At 43.0% G+C, this 26,586-nt stretch overlaps 1 protein-coding gene across 1 annotated transcript; it reads left to right on the top strand.

Annotated features, from left to right (window-relative positions):
• The first annotated feature begins 62 nt into the window (after positions 1-62).
• On the top strand, positions 63-25,603 carry megf8 (multiple EGF-like-domains 8). Its single transcript, XM_042489533.1, has 44 exons — positions 63-459; positions 1,770-1,959; positions 2,062-2,225; positions 2,319-2,528; positions 3,672-3,852; positions 4,038-4,126; positions 4,886-5,099; positions 5,221-5,404; positions 6,336-6,481; positions 6,575-6,685; positions 6,789-6,940; positions 7,762-7,863; positions 8,023-8,170; positions 8,545-8,708; positions 9,070-9,273; positions 10,475-10,672; positions 10,874-11,134; positions 11,581-11,699; positions 11,808-11,939; positions 12,179-12,292; positions 12,480-12,563; positions 13,157-13,396; positions 13,541-13,725; positions 13,886-14,099; positions 14,289-14,529; positions 14,658-14,790; positions 15,106-15,356; positions 15,649-15,759; positions 15,867-15,985; positions 16,903-17,140; positions 17,236-17,407; positions 17,625-17,788; positions 17,920-18,055; positions 18,150-18,381; positions 18,499-18,625; positions 18,725-18,935; positions 19,211-19,425; positions 19,523-19,718; positions 20,231-20,399; positions 20,516-20,708; positions 20,797-20,967; positions 21,047-21,177; positions 22,176-22,308; positions 22,483-25,603. Exons 1-44 carry the CDS (start codon positions 436-438, stop codon positions 23,980-23,982), a joined length of 8,673 nt encoding a protein of 2,890 aa, XP_042345467.1. The 5' UTR covers positions 63-435; the 3' UTR covers positions 23,983-25,603.
• The last annotated feature ends 983 nt before the right edge of the window (positions 25,604-26,586 follow it).

Genomic DNA, 26,586 nt, shown 5'->3' with positions numbered 1-26,586 from the left:
GTGTTGGCAACCACCGGTTACCGCTAACCAGCCATAAACACCAAAACAACGGGCATCTGTCCTCAAAATGGACTGCAGGAATCGGCTCGATAACGTTAAAGGCTTCGTTGTTAGCTGGCAGCATTTCCTACTGACGTAGAAGACGATTTTCAGAAAGATAATCTCGTTATTACATAAGGATGGATTTCTCTCAAAAATGACTTTTCCTGGTAGATTCTGCAGCTATTGACGATTGCGCATCTGGATTCAGCCGAGCCGCTAGCTAGCGAACAGGCTAGCTTAGCAGAGCGCAGTGTTAGCCTCAGTCACGGCTGTCCTCTGCATTTATTACGGAGCAGGAGCTAATTCGGCTAACCGTCAGTCTGAGGCACACATTAGATATATTTAGCTCATGTGGTAGCTAGCGTTAAAGGGTCGCCGAAAATGTAAATTACCATGGGGCCAAAGAGACGGGAACAGGTGAGTTTGATAATGCAAATGTGCAAATTGGCCAGCTAACGGCCTCTGACTGTTAACGGCGATCAGCTAACTTAGCCGAGCAGCGTTAGCTTTGTTGTGATAGCCTGCGGAGAGCCCCTCGTTGCTAGTTTGTTGATCTTTCGCTAATTGTCTCTCAGAAAAACAGTCGATGAACGCTGTGTTGGTGAATAGCAGCCTTTGTGTGTAACGTTGCATGTGTGAAAACCCTTCGTGTACCGTTGTCGTTTTGTGTGTGAGATTTGGTGCACTGGTACGTTATTGAGCTAGCGCTATGTGCACAGGGCTAACAGTTGTTAGCTCCATCACAATCAGTGTTTTTTTCCCAGAGACTGCATCAATGCGCATCAAGCATTGTCATTTTGCCGCTTTCGGGTCTGTTCAGTTCTGCAGTGTGAGTGGCATTGCATTTTACACAAGGATCATGTGGTGTTAAACTGGGATTTTGTAGCAAAAACAGGATTGTGAGAACTAGGGATACTCGATTTGCTTTGCTTGGGGGCCACTTTTGCAAAGTGACAGGAGACCAAGGGCCAGTGGCACCAACTCCATTCACGTTTTTAGGATTTTAGGACGCTTCTATGATTGCAGGACATTTCTAGAATATAGGGCGTGTTTAGGATGTTTCTTGGACTTTAAAATGTTTCTGGGAGTTTAGGAAATCTTTAGTTTTTTAGGACGATTCTAGGATTTTAGAATATTTTGTGGATTTTAGGAATGTTCTATGAGTTTAGGATGTTTGTAGGATTTAAGACATCCTTAGGTTTTTGAATGTTTCTAGGATTTTAGGATGTTCCATGGATCTCAGGACATTTTTAGGATGTTTTGGGGATTTTAGGACTTGGGGGCTTAAGTAGGACCTCTGTCACGGGTGCGAGGGATCCTCCTCTGGCAATTTTTTGATGAACATGCTGTATTTTAATGCTGTTTTATGCACTTGGAAACCTTATGTAAAATAAAATGTACAAAACAACTCCCAGTATGAATCACTTAATTTTTATTGTGAATTAGAAAAAGGTTGAGGGGCCAGGTTTGGCCAGGGGCCGTAAGTTGAGTGTTACTGATGTAAACAGTTGTTAATGGGAGCACCAGACCTGGCTCTCCAATGAAATAATTCTCTATATCCTGCTGGCATAGTTCTTTTATCTTGTGTTGTGGGCTAAGTGGTCATCCAACTGAAATTTAGGAGAATGGGCCACATTTGCTGCATGGTGCTGCTACATATTTGTGGAGGTAATGTGTTTGTTGGACCCACATCAAATGAATCCCTCCTTTTGCCTCCCATTAACCAGGTGGTGCCAGTAATGGCCTCCCCCCTCCCTGTCTCCTTCATCCTGGTGGTTCTGCTGTTGGCTGAGTCGTCTGTGTGCCAGGCAGGGGACTGCAAGGGCCACAGGCAGGTGTTGAGGGGACCACCAGGCTATGTCACAGATGGACCAGGAAACTACTCTGTCAATGGGAACTGCGAGTGGCTTATCAAAGGTACAATGAGCCAAGATGATATCTTGTTGATTTTAAACAGGTAACTTGCAGCCACTGGAACAGTTAGATTGACTGTTATTCCCACCTTTTTTTTTCTTTCAGCTCCAAGCAACAGTCACCGTATTGTCTTAAATTTCACCTTCATGGACACAGAGTGTACCTATGATTACCTGTTTGTGTATGACGGAGACTCCTACCAGAGCCCTCTCCTAGCCAGCCTGAGTGGCAACACTCTGCCTCAACCCATTGAAGCCAAATCTGGGAAGGTAAGCAATAAAAACACAATGAAAGAAACTCTGAAGCATTTTAACTATGGCAAATATTTACTTTGTTTCCGCTATTTAATGTCCTTGTTCCAGATGCTGCTTCATCTCTTCAGTGATGCTAATTACAACCTCCTGGGCTTCAATGCAACTTACACCTTCTCTGTGTGTCCTGGAGCCTGTGGCGGTCATGGCCGCTGTGATTCCTCGACATCAAAGTGCCACTGCCATCAGGGTTGGGGAGGAGCAGCATGTTCAACCCCTCTGTGCTCCCAGGCTTGTTCTGTGAATGGCCAGTGTGACAAGGTAACAGAGGGGACAAACAAAGGAATCAGTCTTTAACCAAAGGGTCGCTCATCTTTCCTCAAATAAGCCACAGACATAGAAAACTTTGAAAAATATTTAAACAGGGGTCATACAAAGTGCTTGAGGTACTTGAATTTGACACTCAGACGTTTATAAGTACTGGAATAACTTGAAAATCTGTCATCTTTAACGTGGTCCTTGGAAAAAGTGCTTAAATACGACAAAAGAGAACAAAATGATAAATTATTTTATGAAATGTATTAGATCAATGTTATAAACTCGGAAGCAAAGAATGGCAGTGCTTGCAATTTTTATCTAAGAGCTCCAAGCACCAACGGGTTGGTAAAAACCAGTAAATATTTGGCGCCAGGATGTTTTGCTGGCCTGCAAAACAGTCAGACTGGAGCAGCATCAGCCATTTGTCTTTTGTAACTTGGCAGAAAATAAGCAGCTGTGTGTGTGTGTAACTGCTGAATAGATTCTTTTTATTTTTTTGGCTGCAAGGAGGGCTTTTACTTTTTTTGTCCTTTGCCAACCACATGCTTTAGTAGTTTAACTTGTTAATTAAGTTAAGTGTAGGTCTTGGTAGCATGTCTTTGCTCCATTTTTCACAATTCTCTTACAATATATGGTTGCGGAGAAAACAAATTCATCCTTGAAAAAAAAGAGTGCTTGGAGAAATATTTCAAAGTCCTTGAATTTGACTTGCCCCTGTCTGTGCAACCCCTGAAATTTCGAAGTCATATTTTCCAGGCTGGGAAAAATTGTGGAATTAGTAAAAATCATTGAAAGCTTGGAAAAGTCATGGAATTTTGGGATGTATGGTGGAATTGTGACAATAATCTTCTGTGAATCAACCTCCAGTGTAACATAAAGGCAAATCTGTAGACGTCAACGTAACTTAATATGCGTCAGTGTGAAGAGAGTTTGTATCTGAGATGTTTGTAGAAAACGGTGGGCAGGTTGGGCATGAAAAAAATTGTATGACGGGTCCTTGAAAAATCATGGGAAAGTTTTGAAATATTGTCTATGAAATTCCAAAACTAAAATTTTGTGGGAACCTCATACGTCTCCAAGCTGTGAAGTTTGTTGACACACTGAAAATTGGTCTCTAACTATTCTTATTTTGCATGTTTGTCTCAGAAAGGAGAGCGCTGTTTGTGTAACCCAGGCTTCCTGGGTCACAGCTGCCAGCTTGGTTTCCATAATGACAGTGGGGCGGGGCAGTGGTGGCGTGTGAGTGATGGAGACCCCTACACGCCTCCTAGGACGGGTTCTGCTGGCGTGTACCTGTCCTCCACTGGAGCTATGTACTTGTTTGGCGGTGAGAGAGACATATCCTTAATTTCCACTGATGTTGTCTTAATATTCAGCAAACAAACTCACTTCCCAGCCCTTTTGTTTTAGCCGCAGTCCTTCATTTGACTTTCACTTTTCTCTTTAATCTGATAATGTGTTTTGTGATTAAAAACATCTGTGTTTCTTTTATTATCGCTTCTTTTCCTCCAGGGTTTGACCTGAACAGAGCTCTTGGTGACTTGATCAAATATAACTTCACATCCAACCAATGGGAAAGCAGGTCTTATGGTCACTCTCCTGTAAGTGGGCTGTGGATAAACACACACACACACACACACAGAGTTTTTTCTTACCCCCGCGCTTGCATCACATGTACTGCGTTTCAAAGTAAGGGACCTGGGTACCATTAGCCTTCTGCAGTAACCTGATCCTTTAAATGTCATGTACACAAGAAACCTGGTCATGATAAGATATTTAGAGAAACCCTGTCAAAACAGCTAGAATGCTGCTGGAGAAAACATTTTCTCTAGAGGAATAAAAGGGCACAAAATTAGTCTTAACAAGTAAGCGAGTCTTCCTAAAATATTTTTTTTTCATCCAGAATCTGTCTCAAACTCAAGATAAATTGTACAAGTCTCACAAAGTTTGTTTCTACAGCTGAACAGTAGATGGACTGTTTGTAAAATTTAAGATATTAATGCACATTTGTCTTTTTTTTTTTTTTTTGAGGACCTTCCCCCTCAATATGTTGTCAGAGACAAAAAAACTCACCAGCCAACATCATCATGACAAATTCATTGAAAATATGCCAGATGTGGTTTAAAAATATGGTAGGGCAGAAATCTAATTACTGACAGTGTGTAAATGGAGGTTGTATGTTAATCGGGTTATTGCAGTCCATATAAATGTGTTCACTTATATCCTGATTTCTCCCAATCTCATGTTTTATGTATACATGTAAACACAGTCAATTTAAATGTAAGTTGGCCCATTCATTATTTTACATCACCTTTTCATTAACGTCCCCCCTGCACTGTTTGACTCTCCTCTGCTCTCAGGTTGCTCGTCATTCCCACACAGCAGTAGAGTGGATGGGTAATATGGTTATCTTTGGAGGTGAGCTAGCCAACGGCTCCCTGGCCAGTGATGTCTGGATGTACCGGCCAATCCAGGATGACTGGCAACAGCACGGCTTTTCAAATTCACGAGGGGCTCCTAAACTGGCCAATCACGCTGCAGCTGTAGTAGACAATTATCTTTATGTATTTGGAGGTGGGTTTCACATTCGATTTTCATTCGGCAGTCTGTGTTTAGATTGATATACATGCAGCCCTTGAGAAATAAATCCTACTTATGCTGCATCTTTCTTTTTTTCTCTCCCCTTATTTCCCAGGTCGTACTGAGGAGGATATGTTTTCCTCCTCTCTGTATCGGTTCGGCCTGCACGGATCTGGCCGATGGGAGACTGTTCAGCCCACCGGAGGAAAGCCCCCAGCCACTGCTGGTCACTCCATGGTTTTCCACAGCCCATCCAAGACGCTGCTGGTCTATGGAGGCCACAGGCCCACCACAGCCAGGTACACACCCTCCTGTGCATTAGCATAGTGGATACAGTAACACACACAGCCAGTAGGAACATTTGTTCACACTTTTGTTTTTGTGGTTGTTAATGAGGAAGGAGAACAGTTGGCTGACTAGCTTTTAAATGAAGAAATCAGAAGGAAATAAAACATCAGTACAGCAGGGATAGAAATTATTTTAAATAATTAAAGAAGTGGTTACCAAAAGAGTATTTTGAGAATAATTCAGCTAGTGAATCAAAACATATACAGTAGGGTGTGACATGATGGTGTATAATGTGAAACATTAGAGATGTCACCACAATTAAAGCTTTGGCATTATAGTTACTACGGCCATGTGGCAAATCCGGGTTGGATTCAGGCGTGATCTTGTGATTTTCGTGATTCTAGCTATCATTTTGAATTATCTTACAGTCAGTGACTTGTTACACTTGTAATTATTGATCTCAGGAACCTCAGAGCTTACATTTTGAAACTGTTTCAGTTTTACTGTGTTCAGTCTTTTGTTTTTAAGTGTTGTCTCATGTGGAACAGTTGTTTATTTGGTTTTTTTTTGTTTTGTTTTTTTTAAATGAAAGTTCCAAATAAAAGAAGAAAATAATCAAATGCTATTAAGTATGGTTATCTGAGACCATTTTAAACTGAATTTACAGAACAATTCGAATTGGTTAAAGATTTTGGTCATGGGGGCGCCCAGTAACTCACGAGGTAAAGCGGGCGCCCCATGTACAAAGGCAATATCCTTGTCGTAGCGGCCGCTGGTATGATCCCGACCTAAGGCCCTTTGCTGCATGTCATCCCCTCTCTCTCCCCCTTTTACTTTATAGCTGTCCTATCCAATAAGGGCAAAGCCAAATTTTTGCAATATTGCCCTCCCCTTATGTATAGCATTACAAATGCTATAAGTACACTTGTTTATTCCTCTAAGGTTTAGTGTGAGGGTGAACAACACAGACGTGTTTCATGTGGAGCGGCGGTTTTGGACTTCCTTCCGTTCCCGTTTCCCAGCAACCGGCCCCAGAGAGCGAGCTTTCCACTCAGCCACTGTCATTGGAAACTACATGGTGGTCTACGGTAAGAAAATGACCAGACATGATTTATTTTAATCACTGCCGTCTTGTGTATATTTACAAATCTTCTCCCTGCTTCTCTCTCTCTCTCTCACAGGGGGAAATGTACATATTCATTACCAAGAGGAGAAGTGCTATGATGAGGAGATCTTCTTTTACCATCTGGGATGTCACCAATGGGTATCTGCTGGGGAGCGATGGTCACTCAGTGAGTTCCCGTGGACTCTCACGCACAGTCCAGTTTTATCTGCAGCTCGTTTCTTGTGCATCCACACAAACATTGCCAATAAAACTTTCATTTGTTTTTAAAGGAGGGGAGGCTGTGAGGGGGCGTTACTCGCATGTTGCTGCTGTGATGGAGGGCAGAGTGCTGCTGGTTGCCGGGGGTTACAGCGGAGTTGCCCGCGGAGACCTGGTGGCTTACAAAGTTCCGCTGTTCGTCAGCAGCGATCAAGGTGACAGGGTGAGTGAAAGTCTTCAACAGTAACATAGCTTATTAATGTCATGTTAATGGGAAGACTGGTTAAGATTGGTTAAAAAATGGTTTTCTCCCATTTTGCTTCACACAGATATCAGACGCATTGTTACCCAAAGCAAAAACAAGGCTGATACAGAAAACAGTAATGTACAGAGCCATAGTCATGTGGCCAGTGCATATTGTTCAAGAGAATATTGAGGATTGGCTTAAAATTTTGTTATAACAATATATCCAAACAATCTAGAAATGCAACTGAATTGTGTTTGTTTATTATGAAAATAATGTAAATATTAAATGTGGGTGAGAGTAGAAATCCCTCTTGGAAGAGAATAAAATGGCTTTTTAACAGTCTATTTTTTGGAATTTAATATATGAAAGCACATAATTGATAAAAAATATAATTAAAGGTCAGTCAGACAAAAATGTATGTTTATTAGAAATCACCATTTATTCAAATGAACATCAAAAAAATCAAGCCTGCTATGAATTCTTGTTGAATTTTGTGATTGATTTATAATTTTCTGATTTTCCTTAAAAGGATTACAATTTTGTTTCTTTTCCGTACTTTGTTAAACCAATAAGGTGATCTGTTTTGTTTGTTGTGTTTATGTGTTAGATTGTGTGTGTGTGACTGTATGTGTGTGGACCCCAGGAAGAACAGCCAGTGCTTATGCTAAGAGAATAACAATTATTGGATGCCGGTGCTAACTGGGATCCAAAGAAAGAAAGCAAACAAGGGATAAATAAATTGTTTTGAAACTGTATGTGTGTATCTGTGATTGTGTGTTTGTGCGTTGCCTTATTAGGACACTGTTTGTGCTGAGGCGCTAGACGAAAGTATGTGCCTGAAGAACCCAGAGTGCAGCTGGTGTGAAGGCCGCTGTCGAGAGTACCAGCCCACTAATCAGGTAACACTTCCCTCGGCTTGTTTTCAATGACTGAGTCATACAATTAACAAGTAAAACACATTATTATATTCAGCCAAAACATTGTTTCACTTTGATTTGTCTGTATGAACATCTACGAGGATTACTGAGTAGTTTATAACTCTACTTTTGTCTTTGCAGTGTGGCAGCACTGGTTGCCTGGGCCTGGCTCGCTTCCTGTCTGACTGCCAGTCCTGTCTGGTGTTCAGTGGCACTCCAGCCTCTCTGGCCCGTGCCCCTGGTGAATTTGGCTGGTGTGTTCAGAATGAGTCCTGCCTGCCAGTGTCAGGTGAGCCGCAGGGAGGGAGGAAGGAGGGCAGAAGAGAAGAGCAAAGCCTTAGACTGAAACAAAAAAAGATGTTGGGAGTTGACATGGGAGGGACTTATGTTGGGCGTGTTTAAGAAATGGGGCACAGTGACATGACCACACCCAGCTGAGACTGGACCGGCGACTCAGACCATGATTTGACTTGCCCGTTCAATCGCATGTGTTTCTTTTGATGCAGTGAGGTCATGTCATTTTACTCTTTTTCGACACACGCCACACAAAAGTCACAGACCCGTTTCAGCACAGTAGCACACGTTAGGAAACTGCTGTATCATGAGATTTTTAGAGGTCAGATGTGTTCTTTGTGTGCTGACCTCTCCCTCTCGGTCTCACAGAGCGAAGTGCGTGCCGTGTGGACCAGATCTCAGGGGCGTACGGCTGGTGGGGGGAGCGTACCCTTTTCCTAACCTCCCTCCACTCCTGTCGCACCGAGAACTATGTCCCGGGACTGCACCTGCTCACCTTCCAGCACCCCCGCAACGACTCCCAGCCTGACAAGGTACGGAGTCCAAATCTCAAGTGCTGACTGTAAAAGTTGTGGTTGTAACTACTTCCCTCTCTGCTTACACTTATCCCTCCTTCCTTCCTCCAACACTTTGACTCCAACTTCAATATTATGATTGTTTCTCTTTACTGTTTTTTTTTCTGCCTTATATTTTTAACCTTTTGACTTCAATGCTCACTTTTATCTTTTTTGCTCTTTTTTTCACTGTTCTGTTTTAATGCACTCATAGAGAGGTTCCTCTTTCAAGTAGTTTGTCAAACTTGTGGAGGAGTTTGTAGAGAATAGTGCTTCTGTTGATGTGTCTCCACTTCCATCCATCCTCCACTGTCCTCCATCCTCCTCACCCCTTCGCCAGGTGTCCATCCTCCGCAGCACCACCATCATCCTTAGCCCCACCACAGAAATGGACGTCGCCCTGCAGTTCAGGGGCTTCATCCACCCGTTGTGGGGGGCCCCTCCACCTGCACCCCCTTCCACTGAGACTGTCTCCATGTGGGCTCGGATCCAGAGGCTCCACTTTGAGGCTCGAATGGCTTCAGGGCCCAACTCCAGCCAACTGGTGAGGGAAAGTGCTTGTCAACACTTTTTTTATTATCCGATAATTAATTTTAAAACAAATTGCTGATCTGAAATTGAAAAGTATTGACAGGATTGGTTGTTCTAGATGTAACAAGTGTCTTGTAATTGGGGCTGTCGTGGTTGTGGAATTACTCTTGCTGTTATTAAGAGTGGCAGAACAGCACGATATGTGAGATTATTGCCTTTTTTTTTCAATAAACTACCTTTGTCCTGATTTTAGTGCTTTGTAAATAAGCTTTATTGTAAGAATAATATTAGGTATATTGTTGCTTTTTTAAATCACAAAGATGACATTGTTTTAACTCAAATCAAATCCTTGTTTAATATTTAATACTGAAAACTGAAGAGCATTGAAGTACAATAAAGGACGCAGTATTTTTTCAGCTGAGTCGCTTTGGTTGCGTCTGGTTGGGATGATACAGAATATCCATGGAGGTCAGTCCAGGGTCAGCCCATGTGGGTTCAATATTAATTTCTCCTCCATTGTTGTTGTTGTTCAGCGATGTGACGTTTTGTCTTTGTGGTTTTTGTCCCGTCCCTTCTCCACTGTGATTGGACAGCTGGGCAAAAAGTGACAGTGATGAACTGCTGCAGTTTTTTACCCAAAGTTGAATATTTTCAACTCTTGGTATCCAGGAAAAACAGCAAATGTGTAGAGATCAGCGCAGAATAGCCTCTCAGCGACTCTTCACATTGCTGCATTTGTGTGTGTAAACATACAGTGTTACAGTGAAAAAAAGAAAAAATGTGAACATAGCATATTGGGCGGTTGCTTGGTGTCCCCTGTGGCTGGTGTGTGAATACTGCAGTAATATTGCTGTTATTGCAACAGCCCTCCTTGTAATATTATTTTCACCCAAGATACTGCACTGATTTTGGTCTCATGTTGAATAGGATTGTGGCTTTTGGAGAGCAGGCAACTCCACAGGAGTAATCAGTGCAGGACAAATAACCTCTCATGTGTCTTTACCTGCTATAAATGATGTTTAACTTACTTGACAACAATACTGCGCATATACATTTTACAGTTTTGATGCTTTACTGTTGGAGATTAAACAGCTAGAATAGTACAATGGAATGTGGACAAGTGTTTCAATAGATTAATGATTGTGTACTTTTTAAATAAATTGAACTTTTTCTGTCTCTGAAATTTTCTTTGCTTCTTTAAACTATCTGAGCAGGAGGTGGTGGGTCGTTGGGCAGCCCAGCAGGAGAAGGAGCTGAAGCTGCTGGCTCGCACAGATGGGAGTAGACTGTTCTCTAACCTGACCAGAGGCAACCACTACCTTGTTCAGGCTGAGGGCTACCTGAACAACTCAGGCTCAGGGCAGACCAGTGAGATGGCCTTGATATGGAACAGGACATTGCCTGGAGGGAGCGTGAGTACTGGCACTGCTAAACATTGTCGTCATAACGAGATTTAACCTACATAAGCAGTAAAAGTAAAACAAAAGAACTCTTGTTGGTGTTTTTTGCACAATTACATTTCTGTCATTTTTTTGCACAATGACTTTTATTCAGTTGTAAAACACAAGTTGAACTCTTACCATGTTTCTCCTTTTAACTTGCTCTCCCTTTAGGAGATCTCCTTCCTGTTCCTGGAGCCTTACCGCTCAGGTTCCTGTTCCAGTTACATGTCCTGTCTGGCCTGTTTGTCCGACCAGTCTTGTGGCTGGTGCCCGTCTTTGTCCCGCTGCCTCCTGCGGGACAGCCCAGACCTCGAGCCCTGCCCCGAGGGAGAGAAGGGAGAAGGAAAGGGAGAAGGTCAGCGCCATCTGCTGTTGGCACCCCAGCACTGCACCTTGTGTGAGGAGTACAGAGACTGCTCTGCTTGTACTCAGGTACATCACAGATAACACCTCATTTTAAAATAGAGTCTCACTTACAGATACAAAAACAATGATGCTTCATTGGCTTCTGGATTGTATGTCATCAATATTGTCATCATGTTGGAGAAAGCAGGATTTGCCTGTAAACAAATGCAAGTAAAAAGAGAAGCTGCAGTTTTTCAGCATAAAAAGCACAATGACTTTTATATCTATCAACCAATTGCAATGACACGTTTTATATTGAAGGGTTTAGGATCTACTTGTAGTAGGAAAAAAGTTTTGTGTCCAGTTAAGAAGTATTTCAATATTTAGGCTATAATTGCTGCTAGACTCTCAATGGAGGAGTGTGTGTTAAGCTCACGTATTTTTGTTTATGGTCCGACTGTGCAGCTGATCTTAACAGCTTATTTTGGAGCCACTGTAGTCCAGACTCATGTGAAGCTAACTCTGACTTGCAGGATCCTTTTTGCGAGTGGCAGATAAACTCCAGCAAGAAGGGTGACTATCAGTGTAGTCGACGAGGAAGACTCGATGGATCCATACGTGATTCAAAGGGGTGTCCTAAAGTCTGCAACCAGTAAGCTGAAAAACTACATTTTTAAGACAGTAATTACAGATCATAAATGATTTCAACGAGAAACTACAACTCACCCTTATGAAACTTCCCCATTTTTGTTTTGCGAAGGAGAAGGACGTGTGGTGAGTGCCTCTCTAACTCCAGCCAGTGTGCATGGTGTGAATCAGCCCAGGCCTGCTTCTATTTTGCTGCCTACCTCACAAAATACCCCTATGGAGAGTGCAGGGACTGGTACGACAGGTAAAACAAGGAGCTTTTTTTTTGGTATTATTTTTAGCTATTACACATATTACCTATTTGCAGTTGCATATACAGTTACCTACTGTCCTGTTAGATTTGGTGATTTCTTAACAGCAGTACATTCAAAGTACCTAAAAGTAAGACAAAGAACTGGCCAAATTTTGTTACGTAAAGATTCAATCAATACATTGAAATGAGCAGTAATCTGATTAAAATTATTGTTATGATGTCCTTTTCAGTGTTCATTCGGTCCCCCAGTGTAAGCAATGTTCAGCTTTAAACGCGTGCACAGACTGTCTGAGAACATTCCAGTGTGGCTGGTGTGGTGACTACAACAATCCTACTATTGGAAAGTAAGTAATGCAGACGTCTAACTGAGAAATACTTTGACAATGTACAGAGAAAAGTACATATAGAGCCAACAAATCTAATTTAAATTACTAATCGACAAATCCCTTTCATTATCATATTGCTGATATTTTGTTGTTATTGTCTTTATTGCGATTTTCTTACATTTATTCCATGTTTTACATTTTCCAGATGTTTGAGGGGAGACTGGGCGGGAATGGACGATCCCTCGGTGTATAACTGCAGCGTGGCTGTGGCAGAAGCGCGTGCTGCAAAGTAAGATATCTCTTGTTACACTTTCATGACTTGATGGAGTGGGCGTATCACTTTTTATGTCTCTGCGCCGCTGATAGCTAAGGCTGGAGGCATTATGATTTTGGATTGTACGTGCGTAAGCCTGTCTGACCAACCCATTATTGTGAACACGATATCTGCAGAATGTCTTGAGGGAATTTCTTCAAATTTAGCACAAACACTCACTTGGTCTGAATAATTAACTGATTAGATTTTGGTGGCCATAGGTCAAAAGTCAAAGTCGCCGTGACCTCATCTGTCTTATTCTGGTGAACACTACATCTCAAAAACACCTAGAGGGCATTTCTTCAAATTTGGCACAAATGTCCGAGTGGACTCAACAATTAGCTGATTAGAGCCCTCCAGGCATACGCCAGGTGGGGATAAAGTGTTTTTTATTGCTTAATGACGACTTGGTTTGGCTTTCTGAAACCTTTACATACCTTAGAATGTCCTCCAAATTAAAATTTAAAAACAGAATTTCTACATAGACCCATAACACAGTGGATGGAAATATACGTAGATTAATATGGTATACCTGTCCAACTTCACGTCTCCTCATCCTGCTCCTCCAGCCCTGAGCCCCAGACCTCGGCCCCGCCTCGACCGCTGGAAATGGAGATGGAGCTGGAGCACTTAGAGGACGAAGAGCAAGATGCGATCTGGTCCTACCCCACCTGCCCAGATGTAGAGGAATGCAGGCTGGGTCTCCACAACTGTCACCCCTTCGCCACCTGCATCAACACTCCCACCTCATATGAGTGTCACTGTGAGAGAGGATACACGGGGGACGGCACACTGCACTGCAACCAGACGTAAGAGTCTGAACATAAAAAATGTGTTTCTGTGTTGACTTCAAATCTCTTAACCTAAAAAATCTTCCTCAATTACCATTTAGTCAGCAGGACTGCTTTTCCAAGACATTTTGAGCCTCCAATAATTTGTCCCCCCTCTCACAGGTGCTATAATGAGTGTCGTGAGGGCCAGTGTAGTGGCAGCCCGCGGTTTGAGTGTGAATGTTCCCTCGGCTGGACGTCTGACCCGGCCACTCTGGTTCTCAGTGGTGTTGAATGCGACGTAGACTGCGGCTGCAACTTTCACTCCACCTGTATTACCGCACCAGGGATCTGTGACGAGTGCCAGGGTGAGCGCTGAATACATGGCTTATTTCAATAACTTGTTCTCAGTCATCTTTTGTATTTAAATCAGACAGAACCAGGCCAGTTTATGAGGTAAATTCATACTCGTGGTTTGTAAACTCAAACTGCATTTGTTGAAAGTTGTGCTGATGTTCTTCCTCTCAGATTGGACGACAGGACCCCACTGTGAGCACTGCCGTCCAGGAAGCTTTGGTTCAGCCCTGGCTGGCGGTGGCGGCTGTGTGCAGTGTGAGTGTAACGGCCATGGCGACCCTCTCCGAGGATACTGTCACAATCAGACTGGCCAGTGCTACTGCACCCACAACACTCAGGGACCCCACTGCGAGTCCTGCCTGCCTGGTTACTATGGAGACCCCAGGTAAGAAAATCGTTATCTTTAACTTTTGTTTGAGTTTAAACTGATTGAACACAAATCAAAATCAAGGAGTTGAAATTATAATAATATACTGATAAATGCAGAAAGTGTGAAAACAGTGGAATCTTTTGATTTTTTTGTATTTTCTTTCATCATGACTCGTCTATCCTGAAATCGTTCTCTTTCCAATAGAAACAATGGCACATGCTACCGCCAGTGCCAGGGCCGCTCTGTGCTGCTCTCCTCCACCACCTCCTCTGCCATGCCTCTCTCATCTTCTCTGGGATGGCGAAGTGGCACAGAGGGAAAGGGAGGCCTTTCCCATTGCCTGTGGGTCCTGTCGGTGACTGAAAACCTGGCACCTTGTCTGCCCAGACAGCTGTGTCCCCCTGTAGCCCTCACTCTGCACCCAGATTCCCATACACACTGTAAAGTACGTACAAACATAACCTGATTATGCACACAAGATAATGAACATGTTAACTGAGCTGTAGCATCAAACTCTGTCAGAATTCCTCTCTGTATAACTTTCCCTGATGTTGCCTTTGCTTTGTTTTGCAGAGCTCTTTTGTATATGTGTTTGATGGCCTCCCTCGTTTCCTGGCCAATGGAGTCGTGCATTCAGATCACAACCTGATCGGGGCATTTTGTGGCACCACAAGGACTCAGCCCATCACTGTGGAAGCCACCTCAGGTATCCGGACAGTAATAAACATTTTTCTTGGAGAAATCTGCTTTCACATGAGTCTATTACAGTCACACAGGAAAAAATGATCTGGCACTTGAAGACTACCACACGTCCCTCTAATCACATTTACCACTAACTACCCAGCAGATTTCAACACCTCGGGTTGTAGGGGAAGTCCTTTTACTTTCAACCTTTAAAACATGTCATACAGACTCTTACCCAAATCCAGTTATTTGAATCAGGTTATAGAGGGAGTTCAAAAACACAGTCGAAAGTCACCATGTCACTTTCACTATATCGTATATTGTCCTTTACCACCAGGTGTGATCTCAGTCTACTTTGAGGCCAACGTCACCTCAAACAAACCTCAAGGCTTCAATGCGTCTTTCTGGGTGCGGCGGTGTCACCAGAGCGCTGATGAGGGTGAGGAGGGGTCGCCCGTGTGTCCAGGTGGAGCACAATGCCAAAGGGGACTCTGTCAGTGCCCTCAGGGATATGGCGGACCCCACTGTGACCGACCCATGTGCCCTCAGGATTGTGGAATAGCAGAAGGAAGAGGAGTTTGTAATACAGTAAGAGTGGTGACAATTTATTTGAAGTAGTTTACATTTGCTTTTATTTTCAGGAAATCACTTATTTCAGGGAATAGGAAAAAAAATATTGTTCAGTATCAGATAACCAAATCACAGCAGGTTTAATTGTATATATGTACTTTCTGCCATTTCATTTGTTTCGATGTGTTCGTAATCTTCAGCTAAAAATGACAGCTGTAAAATCATGTGTGCATGTTATAGTGGAAAACTCTTAAGGATTAGAGAAAAAATGTTTCTTGATTTCTTACCAAGATATTTTATTTTGTCTCAGTCTCTGGGAGTGTGTGTGTGCTCGGACAGCTGGGCCGGCTCAGACTGCTCTGTTCCTCGGGACTCTAACAGCCTGGTCTGGGAAACGTTGCTTGACACACAACTGACAGTGGTAGGGGCAGAACATAACACAATCAGTCCAACAAATCTTTCACAATTCATGAAGCTTAAACCCCAGCACACACAAACACACATTCATTATGCACCGTTTCTCCACAGAACCAGGCCCACAGGTTCCTCCACAGGATGGGACACTCTCTGGTGTCTGGACCACAGGGCAACCTCTGGATGTATGGAGGGCTCTCTCTGTCAGAGGGCATTCTGGGAAATGTGTACAGGTAGGGGTGTGTAATCTGAGAATGTCCTGAGTAGTATTAATGTCCCAGAACATTTTATACAGTATAACACTTTTGTTTCACAGTTTTGTTTCAGGGCCAACATCAATCACTGGTTCAGTGTCTAAGTTTCAATGCCCATTTCCCACATTAAAATATACATAGATAAATACCTTAATACATGGAGAGATAGATAGATAGTAGTTGTTATAATAAAAAAAATAAGTAAAATAAATGAAATTATAAAAAGAACACAAAGATGAAGATAACTATGTTTAAAATAGACATAAAAATAAACAAAGGTTAAAATGAAATCAAATAGAGATGTGATAGTGAACAAATATAAGCAAATTAATCAATAAGTGATCCAATACTTCATTGTCTCATTTTCAGTATCCATTTCCAGAAAAATGAATCGATACCTCTATATAGAGAGAGCGAGAGAGAAGGGGGAGATATAATAATGCTTATAGAAAAATATGTAAAAGAAACTTACTTAAAAATAAAGATGTTAAAGCTAGAAAATGGAATAAAATCTAAGAATAATAAGAAGAAATGTTCTAGTGATGCAATAAATCTTAGTAAAAATAAATAAATCAGTATTTCATTGTCTAAGTTTGAATGCCCTTTTCCGGCCAAATGCATATAAATAGGTAAATCCCTCTATGAAAAGATAACAAGGCTTTCATTAAAAATAAACAGGAAGAAAATAAATAATTTTAAATAACTGACAGAAATTAAAGATAGGTGGAAAATGAAATACAACTGAAATAACAACTACTAACAATGAATAGAAATTTCATAATAACTATTCTAAGAAAAAAGTCCAACAACTAATAAATAATAATAAGTGAAAATACCAACAATAAATGTTACATATTATGTGCATAATAACGCATTTTGCTCCTGGTTTGTTGTAGATATTCGGTGTCAGAGCACCGTTGGACTCAAATGTTGACAAGCTCTGTGGAGGAAGGCTCGACTCCGAGCCCTCGCTATCATCACGCCTCTGCACTGCTGACCAGTCACGAGTCTGGCTCCGGAGGACACGGAGCCAGCCACACCTTCATGTTGGTTGTGGGCGGTGTCACTCAAAACGGTGTTGCCATGGATACCTGGAGTCTCAATCTCAGCAGTTTGGTCTGGAGAGAGCACAAGGTTGGGGTTAGATTTATCACAGAAAAACCAAATATCTGACAAATTTTTAAACCTTCACAAATTAACTATTTGTTTGGTTTTTGTTACCTCGACAGAGCACAGTGCTGCCCCCAGTTGCAGGCCATACTTTAACTGTACGCAGAGACTCCTCTGTGCTGTTGATTGGAGGTTACTCCCCAGACAATGGCTTCAACCACCATCTGCTGGAGTTCAGTCCATTTACTGGAAACTGGACCATTGCCCCCCACACTGGCACACCACCTACAGGTTTTTGAGGCCTTTTATTTTGTTTTGATGGAACGTAACATAGTTTTTACTAGGTCAATAACTTATTGCTGGATTCACCTCTTATACAAGTATTAACATAGTTCATTTTTAAGTCAACTTCACAGAGAAATCTGCTATTACATTTTTAAAGTGTGTAAAATTAGATAACACAAAAACAGATACAGCATTTTTTTGCATTGACGTGTTCTTCATTCAGGTTTATACGGCCACTCAGCAGTCTACCATGAGCAGACTGATGCCATCTATGTTTTTGGAGGCTACCGCTTCCATGTGGAAACTGTGGAGCCCTCAGGCGAGCTCTACAGTCTGTACTACCCCAACCTCACCTGGTCTCTGCTGGTCCCCTCACAGGGTAATAAGGTAAGAGGCCGGCCTCATCTGGTCTCCTCTTACAGGCCAGTAAATTACACAAGCCAAGCATTTATCCTCCATCAGTCCCGTGCATGTAGATAACTCATCTATTCTTGCTGTATCATCTCTTTGCTATGCAGCCCCTGTCCCGTTTCTTCCACGCTGCGGCCATGATCAAAGACACCATGGTCATTGTCGGAGGAAGGACAGAAGCTGAAGACTACAGTAACTCAGTGTCTCTGTATCAGATCAACTGTAACACCTGGATACAACCAGGTGACTGTCTCAGCGTCTTTCTGCAAATTTAGTTATAGTCAACTTATAACCTACAGTAACTTAACCACTTTTTTTTTTAATCTCTTTTCTTCAGTCTCAGTCATAGGAGATCCAGTCAATCGTTCAGTGTCTCTTGCCATGACGAGCTGGGGCGACCGTCTCTTCCTATCAGGAGGCTTCAATGGTGTAACGCTGGGTAGACTGCTGACCCTGACTGTGCCCTCTGATCCCTGTGCGCTGCTGCCTACACCAGAGGCCTGCAACACTACCACAGGCAGCTGCGTCTGGTGTAGGGGAACCTGCGCTTCTTCTGACACTGCAGAGAGGTAACACGTTCGCTAAAAGCAACTCTAGTAAACAGCACTCTGTTCTTAAAGCTTGAACTTATGTGCAGCTACTAAATGAAATGCGTCCTTAAAATTCATTCCCTCCCTGTCCATCAGAATGGGCTGCTTTGCTGGCCAGTCTCCCTGTTCCCCGACCCCTCGTCAGCCCGACCAGTGTCGCAGGCTGAAGACGTGCAGTGAATGTCTCGCCCGACACCCCAAAACATTCTCCAATCCAACACAGGTAACATATAGCACCCATGCTTCAAAAAAATCACTAGCCCAAAAAGAGACGTCTTTCTCTGTCTGTCAACTAAAATCTGTTCCTCGCTGAATTTCCCAGCCTGCTCTGCAGTGCAAGTGGTGCACAAACTGCCCAGAAGGGGCCTGCATCAGCAGCTCTGTTAGCTGTACATCTGAACATGACTGTCGGATCAACCAGAGAGAGATCTTCCTGTCCAGCAACTGCACCGAGACCAGCTGCGAGGCTTCCGACTGCCCCAAGTGTACTGCCTCTGGAAAATGCATGTGGACTCGCCAGTTCAAACGCACAGGTACACGCTAAAGTAATGAAGAGCCTTGAGGAAACTATGAATTTCTCTTCTTTGAATTTCCAGTCTAAAGCTGATGCACATAAGATGCCCATGTATGAAGAAACTGTGATTCAGTAATTTTAATCATCACACCTAGAAACATATGAATGAATATTTGTTTTGGAGATGATAAATAATGTTTCAGGTGAAGTTTTATAATCCAAATTTAGAGCATTTTTGTGTTTATGAATATTTCCACTAAAAATTGTTGTGATGTGATTTTTTTTTTTTTTCAGGTGAGACGAGGCGTATCCTGAGCGTGAACCCCACCTATGACTGGACGTGCTTCAGCTACGCCCTGCTCAATGTCTCACCCATGCAGGTGGAGTCTTCTCCCCCCATGCCGTGCCCTCCACCCTGCCACACCCTCAGTAACTGCAGCCTCTGTCTGGGCTCCAGAGGCTCTGATGGCGGCTGGCAACACTGTGTGTGGAGCATGGCTCTGCAGCAGGTAAAATCTGCGCTGTTTGAGCTTTGCAGAATATCTAACGTGAGCTATTTAATACAGTTATGTTCACACTCTGCTAAACTCTCTCCCCTTCCTTTAGTGCATGAGCCCGTCTTTCGTGCCCCTGCGATGTGAGGCAGGTCAGTGTGGTCGTCTGCTCTCAGGGGGCGACTCGTGCTCTCCTCAGTGCTCCCAGCTCACCCAGTGCTCCCAGTGCATTGCCAGGCCTCAGTGTGGTTGGTGTGCTACTCGGGGGGGCAATGGCGCTGGACGCTGCCTACAAGGAGGACTTGATGGTGAGAAATATCTTTAGTTGATGTGCACAGGAAGTGGAGACATTGTGGAGCGTAAAGAGTTCAGGGTTACAGTTCTCTGTCAAAGGTGTAGTCTGCAATTCTGGAGGAAAAAATGTTGATAGATGAACTCAACAACCAAACAAGTGTTCAGCACATGTCAGATCTGCCATCCCTCTCACTCACATTGCCTTCCTCTTTTAAAAAAATGGCCTTTTCCCTGTCCTGTGCACAAGCACAAACACCCCCTGTTGCTAAGAGGTTGGAATAGTGTTATGTGGCTGAGTCCGAGCCATGTTTTTTGTTTGCCATTTACATAGCGAAGTCTTTTAATGAACAACAGATTTTTTTGAAGCGCACACAGAACTTTCTGCTAGCAGACCGTGAAGAGATATTCTCAGAATTTTACAAAATGTGTTTAGGATTATAATTTCTGCACTTTTAATTAATCTAAACTTACGTTTTGTTTTTTTTTAATCATTGTTAACTCACCTTCCGTCATTCCCGTTTCCCAGGTGTGAGTGAGGGCGTTTGCCCCCTGAGAAACAGCAGCTGGTCCTTCCTTCACTGTCCAGAAGAGGATGAGTGTGCCAATGGCCATCATCACTGCAACAGCACTCAGGACTGCCACGACCTACCCCAGGGATATCACTGCACCTGCAAACATGGTTACATACTCAGCAGGTAAGATCAGGAGTTAGCGTTTAAGACTCAGGCAGTGAATACACAAGGATAGTTCCTTTTGTTTTGTAAGAAATGGTTAAGATTTAACCAGATCTTCTTGTTTTTCTCCTGTGCAGTTTGTCTGGTCAGTGTGAGCCAGTGTGTGCACAGGGCTGTGTGAACGGGACATGCATGTCCCCAGGAGTTTGCCAGTGTCACTTTGGATTTGTGGGGGATAACTGCTCCTCTCAGTGCAGCTGCAACAAACACAGCAACTGTGCTGGTGTTAGCAAACCAGATGTTTGCCTTGAGTGCCACAATAACACCATCGTGAGTGCTTAGAGTAAAACACATTCACATATTACTGTTAATAGTTTTTCCATGTTCACCCGTGACGAATTATTTTCTCCCTTTTCAGGGAAAGCACTGTGAGAAGTGTAAGCCCCTTTTTGTGGGCTCTGCCAAAGGGGGCGGCACTTGTCGTCCATGTCGGGAGTTTTGCCGGGGAAACAGTGATGTGTGTTTATCCGGAGATGAACATAAAAAGGCCCTTGAGAACCCACGGCTCTTCCCTCTGGACCCCAACAGCGTAAGTGTTTGCTGTCTTTGTGTGTGCTTAGTCATGTGTCTTTGACACTGATGTCTGTTTCTCTTTGTCCTTTCATCAGATCCAGAACTGGGTGTCTGAGGGTCCCACAGAAGAGAATGCTGTGTGTGTCAATTGCCAGAACAACAGTGTGGGGGACAAGTGTGAGAGCTGCCTCAGTGGCTTCTTCCTGCTGCAGGGGAAGTGTGAAAAGTGAGTAATGTTTGCTGCTCAGCAGTCAGTGGTTTCCTGTGACGAAGCATTTACATGTAGACCTACCAAACTGTACACTTTTTGTGTAGTAGGTATGCATTTTGACATTAAAGTACTTTGGTACAATTTGTCACTCTAAACTACGCAAAAAGCTGGTGACGCCTTTAATTTTGTACATGCAGTAGACTACAGAAGTCAAATCAAGAGGCAGCAGCAAAGACCTATTGGGAAGCAGTGACTGTTGAAAAGGAAAAGTAGAAGTTCAATCAGTCATAGCGTCTGATAAATTCCCCCCGTTTTTGCCCAAATATCAAATGGGGATGATCTGATCATCTTGAAGACAGCAACACAACACTGAGTTCATCCCTCTCGTGCAGCCTCCTCGCTCCAGCTGACCTATATATTTCAACAGTGCTTCAATAAACAGTCCAGCTCCAAAAATAGAAAATGTATGTGTGGCGGGAGATGATTAAATTTTGGCGGGCCGCCACAAATAATTGAATGTGTATGAAACCCTGATGGAGATTACAGTATTTACAGTTTTTCATAGTGCAAATAGCAGTGATTCACATCTGATGCATCTCAGTCACGGAAGTGGTAATCAAAAAATTTGTCCAGGTTTGGCAGGTCTGTGTGTATTATACATTGGGCTTTTTAAAAAGCCTCTGTATTGTATGTTTTTGCATTTTCCACAATCATCATTATTTTAGGTACACACAATGGCCCGGTCTATCAGATAAAATCTGCATCAACATGCAGTGCTTACCACATTGTTACACAAATTTCCATCTCATTACTCGCATCATCTTAGCAAAGAAAATGCGAGTAATGAGATGGAAATTTACCTATGCCTTCAAATGAGATAAATAGGATATGCAAATGTTGCAAAAGGACCATCAGCAAAAATACCTAAAGAGGCCTCTTTAGTGTTTGGATTTTCTCCTCTTTAGTGTTTGAATTTCTTTTTAGTGTTTGGATTTTTCTCCTCTTCGTTGCAGGTGTCAGTGTAACGGCCATGCAGACACGTGTAATGAACATGATGGTACAGGGTGTCCCTGCCAAAACAACACAGAGACCTCCTCCTGTCTCAGTAGCCCTCAGAGTGACCGGAAAGACTGCTACAGGCAACAGGTATGCACTTTAAGCACCTCAAATATGAAGGGTTGCAAAATGTAAGCATGTTTTTATATTTTAATTTCTCTGTATTGATAAAAGCAATATTTAGAATTGAGAGAAAAGTTTGTGACCTTTTTCTTTCCATTACTGGTTTTGCTCAAATAGTTTTTGTTGTGCTCTTCTGTTCAGTGTGCCAAGTGCAAAGACTCCTTCAATGGCACACCTGTGAATGGGCGTCAGTGCTACCGTCAGTTCAATGTGGACACAGAGTGCTGCTTTGACCCCACGTCCCAGACCAACTGCTTCCATGATCCCACCATCCGCAACCTGCCAAAGGGGCGCACTGTGTTTTTCTCTGCACAGCCAAAGTTCACCAATGTGGACATTCGGGTCACCATCGACGTTACCTTCGGTGAGGTGGAAGTGTACGTGTCCAATTCTCATGACATCTTCATTGTGGATGTAGACCGAAACACAGGGATTCACACCATCAGAATCGAGGAGGAATCTGTGACTCGGGGGACGACAACCGGTGTAGATAAGGACTCACCTCCGTCCCCTATAAAGGTGTTTTCCAATGCCTCGTCCAGTCTCGGCGGTCCTGTGCTCTCCCACAACCCACTTCAGCTACAAGCCAAACCTCCAGGAGGGGAGAGAGAAATTACAGAGGAGCGGGCTGAAGGACTCATCACTTACATCACTGTGTGGAAACCACAGACCGTGCTGATTGTGCGCGGTGTTCGAGATCGTGTAGTCATCACCTTCCCCCACGAGGTGCACTCCCTGAAGTCCAGCCGCTTCTACATCGCTCTGAGAGGTGTGGGGACTGGCGAGAAGCAGGGCGAGTCCCAGGGCCTGCTGTTTCTGCGACAGGACCAAGCCCACATCGACCTTTTTGTCTTCTTCTCCGTTTTCTTCTCCTGCTTCTTCCTCTTCCTGTCCGTCTGCGTCCTCCTGTGGAAGGTCAAGCAGTTCCTGGACTTCCGTCGGGAGCAGCGTCGCCACATCCAGGAAATGACCAAGATGGCGTCAAGGCCCTTTGCTAAACTCACCATTTACCTTGAGCCGGAGGAGCCTCAGCTCATCTACCTGCCCTCAACTGGCGGAGGGGTGGGGGGCAGCACTGTGTCGCTCGCTCACGCCCGCACGAGCAAGTTAGGAGGAGTGGTGGTGGGCCAGAGGGGCAGGGCAGGAGCCGTCTCCTACAAACATGACCCGGGCTCCGGACCCACAGCTCACCACCACCACCACCTCGCCCTGGGTGGAGGGGGCAACGGCGGCCAGCACCTGCCGCTGCACTACTTGAACACCCACCACTATGCCAGCACCACATCTGGCACCCCGGCCTCACACCATCACCACCCATCCACGTACAGCGGCTACCAGCACTTTTGCCGCTCCGACCCCTTCCTCTCTCAGCTCATGGGCTTTTCTTATTCCACCTTTAAGGTCGGGCCCATCACCCTGGAGCCCACGGATGACGGCATGGCTGGGGTGGCCACTGTCCTCTTCCAGCTGCCTGGGGGGGTCTTGGCTCCAAATCGTGCCTGTCTGGGCTCCGCACTGGTTACTTTGCGCCAGAACCTGCAGGAATACTGTGGCCATGGCAATGGAGGGGGGCACCCAGGGGCGGGCGCAGGGCGCAAGGGGCTGCTCGGGCATCAACACCTGACCACTATGGCTATGTAGGGAAGCAATGATATATTTAAAGACGACAGGGTTAAAAGAGATGGGATAAATCTGTAAAGTGTTTGATATATGATAAATTAATTTTTTGAAAGCTGAGAGGCAAAAAAAAGTGCAAAAGAGTTATGACGGTTAACGTGAGCATTTTGAACAGAGTTGTACATACACTGTATAATGAATTATAAGTGTCTTTTATTGTATTATGTATTGCCGTACTGTATTTCAGTGCTTCACATGACCAAGCCAGCTGTCTCTAGAATGCACTACAACTGCTATACGTATCAACAAAACGATGTTGCATCCTGTCTGCGATCGCTAAAGAGGTATGAGCACACTCCACAGTCAGTCTCATACAAAGACTGAAGCTGGACTGTTGTTAAAATTATTTCAAAAATACAGCCGCTCTCTTCGGAACCAACATGTGCTTTATACCCCGAAAAGTGACAATCAAAATTGCCATTGAGAACAAAAGACTTGGTTCAGCATAATGTGCAAGACTTTGATTGTCAGCTCAGCGCAGGTGAAAAAAAAAAAAAGTCAAAGTTGCTTGTGAGATGGTTTTTATATCATAGTCGATATGAGTGATTTATAACTGTAACTCAATATATGGCAGGCTTCTAAGCTACATGTTTATGTTAAACAGACTCCTGCGTATGTTTTTGCATATTCATTCACCTGCTGTGTTACACTTCTGTTTGATTTTCTGCTCATCTGCCTTCACTTCTTGCCTTGCCTGTGAGTCGACTGGCTTGCACTTAACAACATATTTTACTTTTATGATTTTTTTTGGAAAAAAAATATGAAGGATAATGTTTTCAATATTAGTCTTCAGTTCCTATAATAATTTAAAAACACAACAGAACTCGTCCATAAAAATGGTAAAATTATGTGTCCTTTTGAAACGTTTGATTACATTTTGTTGACATGAAATGTATGTTGGTGTTTGGCTAGTTTTGCTGGACTGCTTTATTCAGGCAACTTGTCTGCTTAGTTGATTGTATAAGCCAATCATAGCTACAATTTGACTTAAAAAAATTGGATGTGGAAAAAAAAACGGTATGGAAAATGTTACTATAATGAAATTACAATGATAACGGAAAGAGTTCTCCTGGTGAGAGATGTTGAGAAGCCTTGACAGCATTTTATTTGCAATGAGACTGAGTTACTTGTTCACTGGTTTTGTTGACGTTAGTATTTTTTGTTTTCCTTTTTGCACTGCACGGAGGCAATGAGCCCCATTATTCATGTGAAACACTAAGATGGGAAGTCGTCCGACCTCAGATGGCACACGGTGTCATGGATGAACTCAGAAAGACGCTACTGGCTTCTTATCAAATGAACAAAATCATGACAAAATTATCGTTTTATCATGAACTGAATATTCACAGCATAGGTAAGCAAACTCAATTAAATACGGTCACTATTTATAACAGCCCTCCACAGATAAGCATTAATACTGTCTTTTTTTGTCCTGTATCTTTGTGTATGTTCTTTTTTTAAAACATATTTTTGTACATAACTTTTGTTGTGTTTGTTTTGTTTTCAAAGAAGGGAACAGTGTTGTACAGAAGATTGCGTCAAGATTCTCTGTCCTGAGTCGGCTGAAATAAAGTCTGGAACGTGACTGAGTGTGTTTTGTACAGATGGTAAAATCACACAGTTAATACTGTTAGTTTTATTAAGTCGATTAAAACAGACTGTTTGGACATGAGACCTAGAAAATAAATCTTTAGTCCTGGGATGCAAATTGGGCTGCCATAATGTAAATATTACATTTTTGACAAGATAATTTGAAGGTTTATCATTATTTCAGAACTGTGATTTTTTTTAATTTTTTTAATGAGACTTGTTATTCAGAATTACTCGAGAGTCGTTCTGACCTGGTACTAAAATACTGCCGGCCTGTTTCCTTCTTTTAGTTGTTACTACATCTTCGTAGTGCACCTGTTTCTGATTGAACACTAATTAAGAGTCTCATTTGAATCTGGCAGTTTGCTATTTAATAGATCCTGAAATGCCAATATCTATACCGGGCCTGTGACAGGATGTCAGGTGTCCCCCCAGACATTTTCTAAGCCTTTTTTGTACTTTGAATGTAAATATGGTGTCAGAGTGCATCAAAATAGAGTTTTTTTTTTCAAGAGCTAGGGATGATTCTCCATGCCGCCCAACAAAAGTCTGGCTTAGGCCCCAAATGTCAGTGTAGTCGAGTTAATAAGTGAGTTGAAAGAGAAGATCATTAAAGAAAGATGAGTTGTGGCCCTTTCAATGTTTACTCATTTTATCTTATAAATATTATTTATATTTGTTCATTACCTGTCCCAACCTTAAAAGTTCAAAAATCAGGTTTGTATGGATGGATTTTATGTTGCAGAACAAAAAATCTAAATATCTGTATCCTGTGTTAACCACAGACCTTATTTAATGTATTTTCAGAAAACCCATTCAAAAAACACATGGACTTTAAGACGAAGGAACCAGAAGTGCAAAAAGGCTACCAGACTTTCATATTTTAGGACTCCCCATTGTCCCTCCCCATTGCTTAATACAAAATTGACATGCCTCCCTCTTTTCGCATCACCCCCCCCCCCCTCGTAAATAACGAAC

Source organism: Plectropomus leopardus, chromosome 7, assembly GCF_008729295.1.
Source record: "Plectropomus leopardus isolate mb chromosome 7, YSFRI_Pleo_2.0, whole genome shotgun sequence".
Lineage (NCBI taxonomy): Eukaryota > Metazoa > Chordata > Actinopteri > Perciformes > Serranidae > Plectropomus > Plectropomus leopardus.
This window is presented reverse-complemented; position numbering and strand designations above follow the sequence as displayed.

Excerpts from the sequence above, each read along its gene's own strand:
- megf8 (XM_042489533.1), top strand. The coding sequence starts at position 436 with ATGGGGCCAAAGAGACGGGAACAG. Across the intron at positions 8,709-9,069 it reads ACGACTCCCAGCCTGACAAG|GTGTCCATCCTCCGCAGCAC; the intron begins GTACGGAGTCCA and ends CCCCTTCGCCAG. Across the intron at positions 14,100-14,288 it reads GGTTACTATGGAGACCCCAG|AAACAATGGCACATGCTACC; the intron begins GTAAGAAAATCG and ends TCTTTCCAATAG.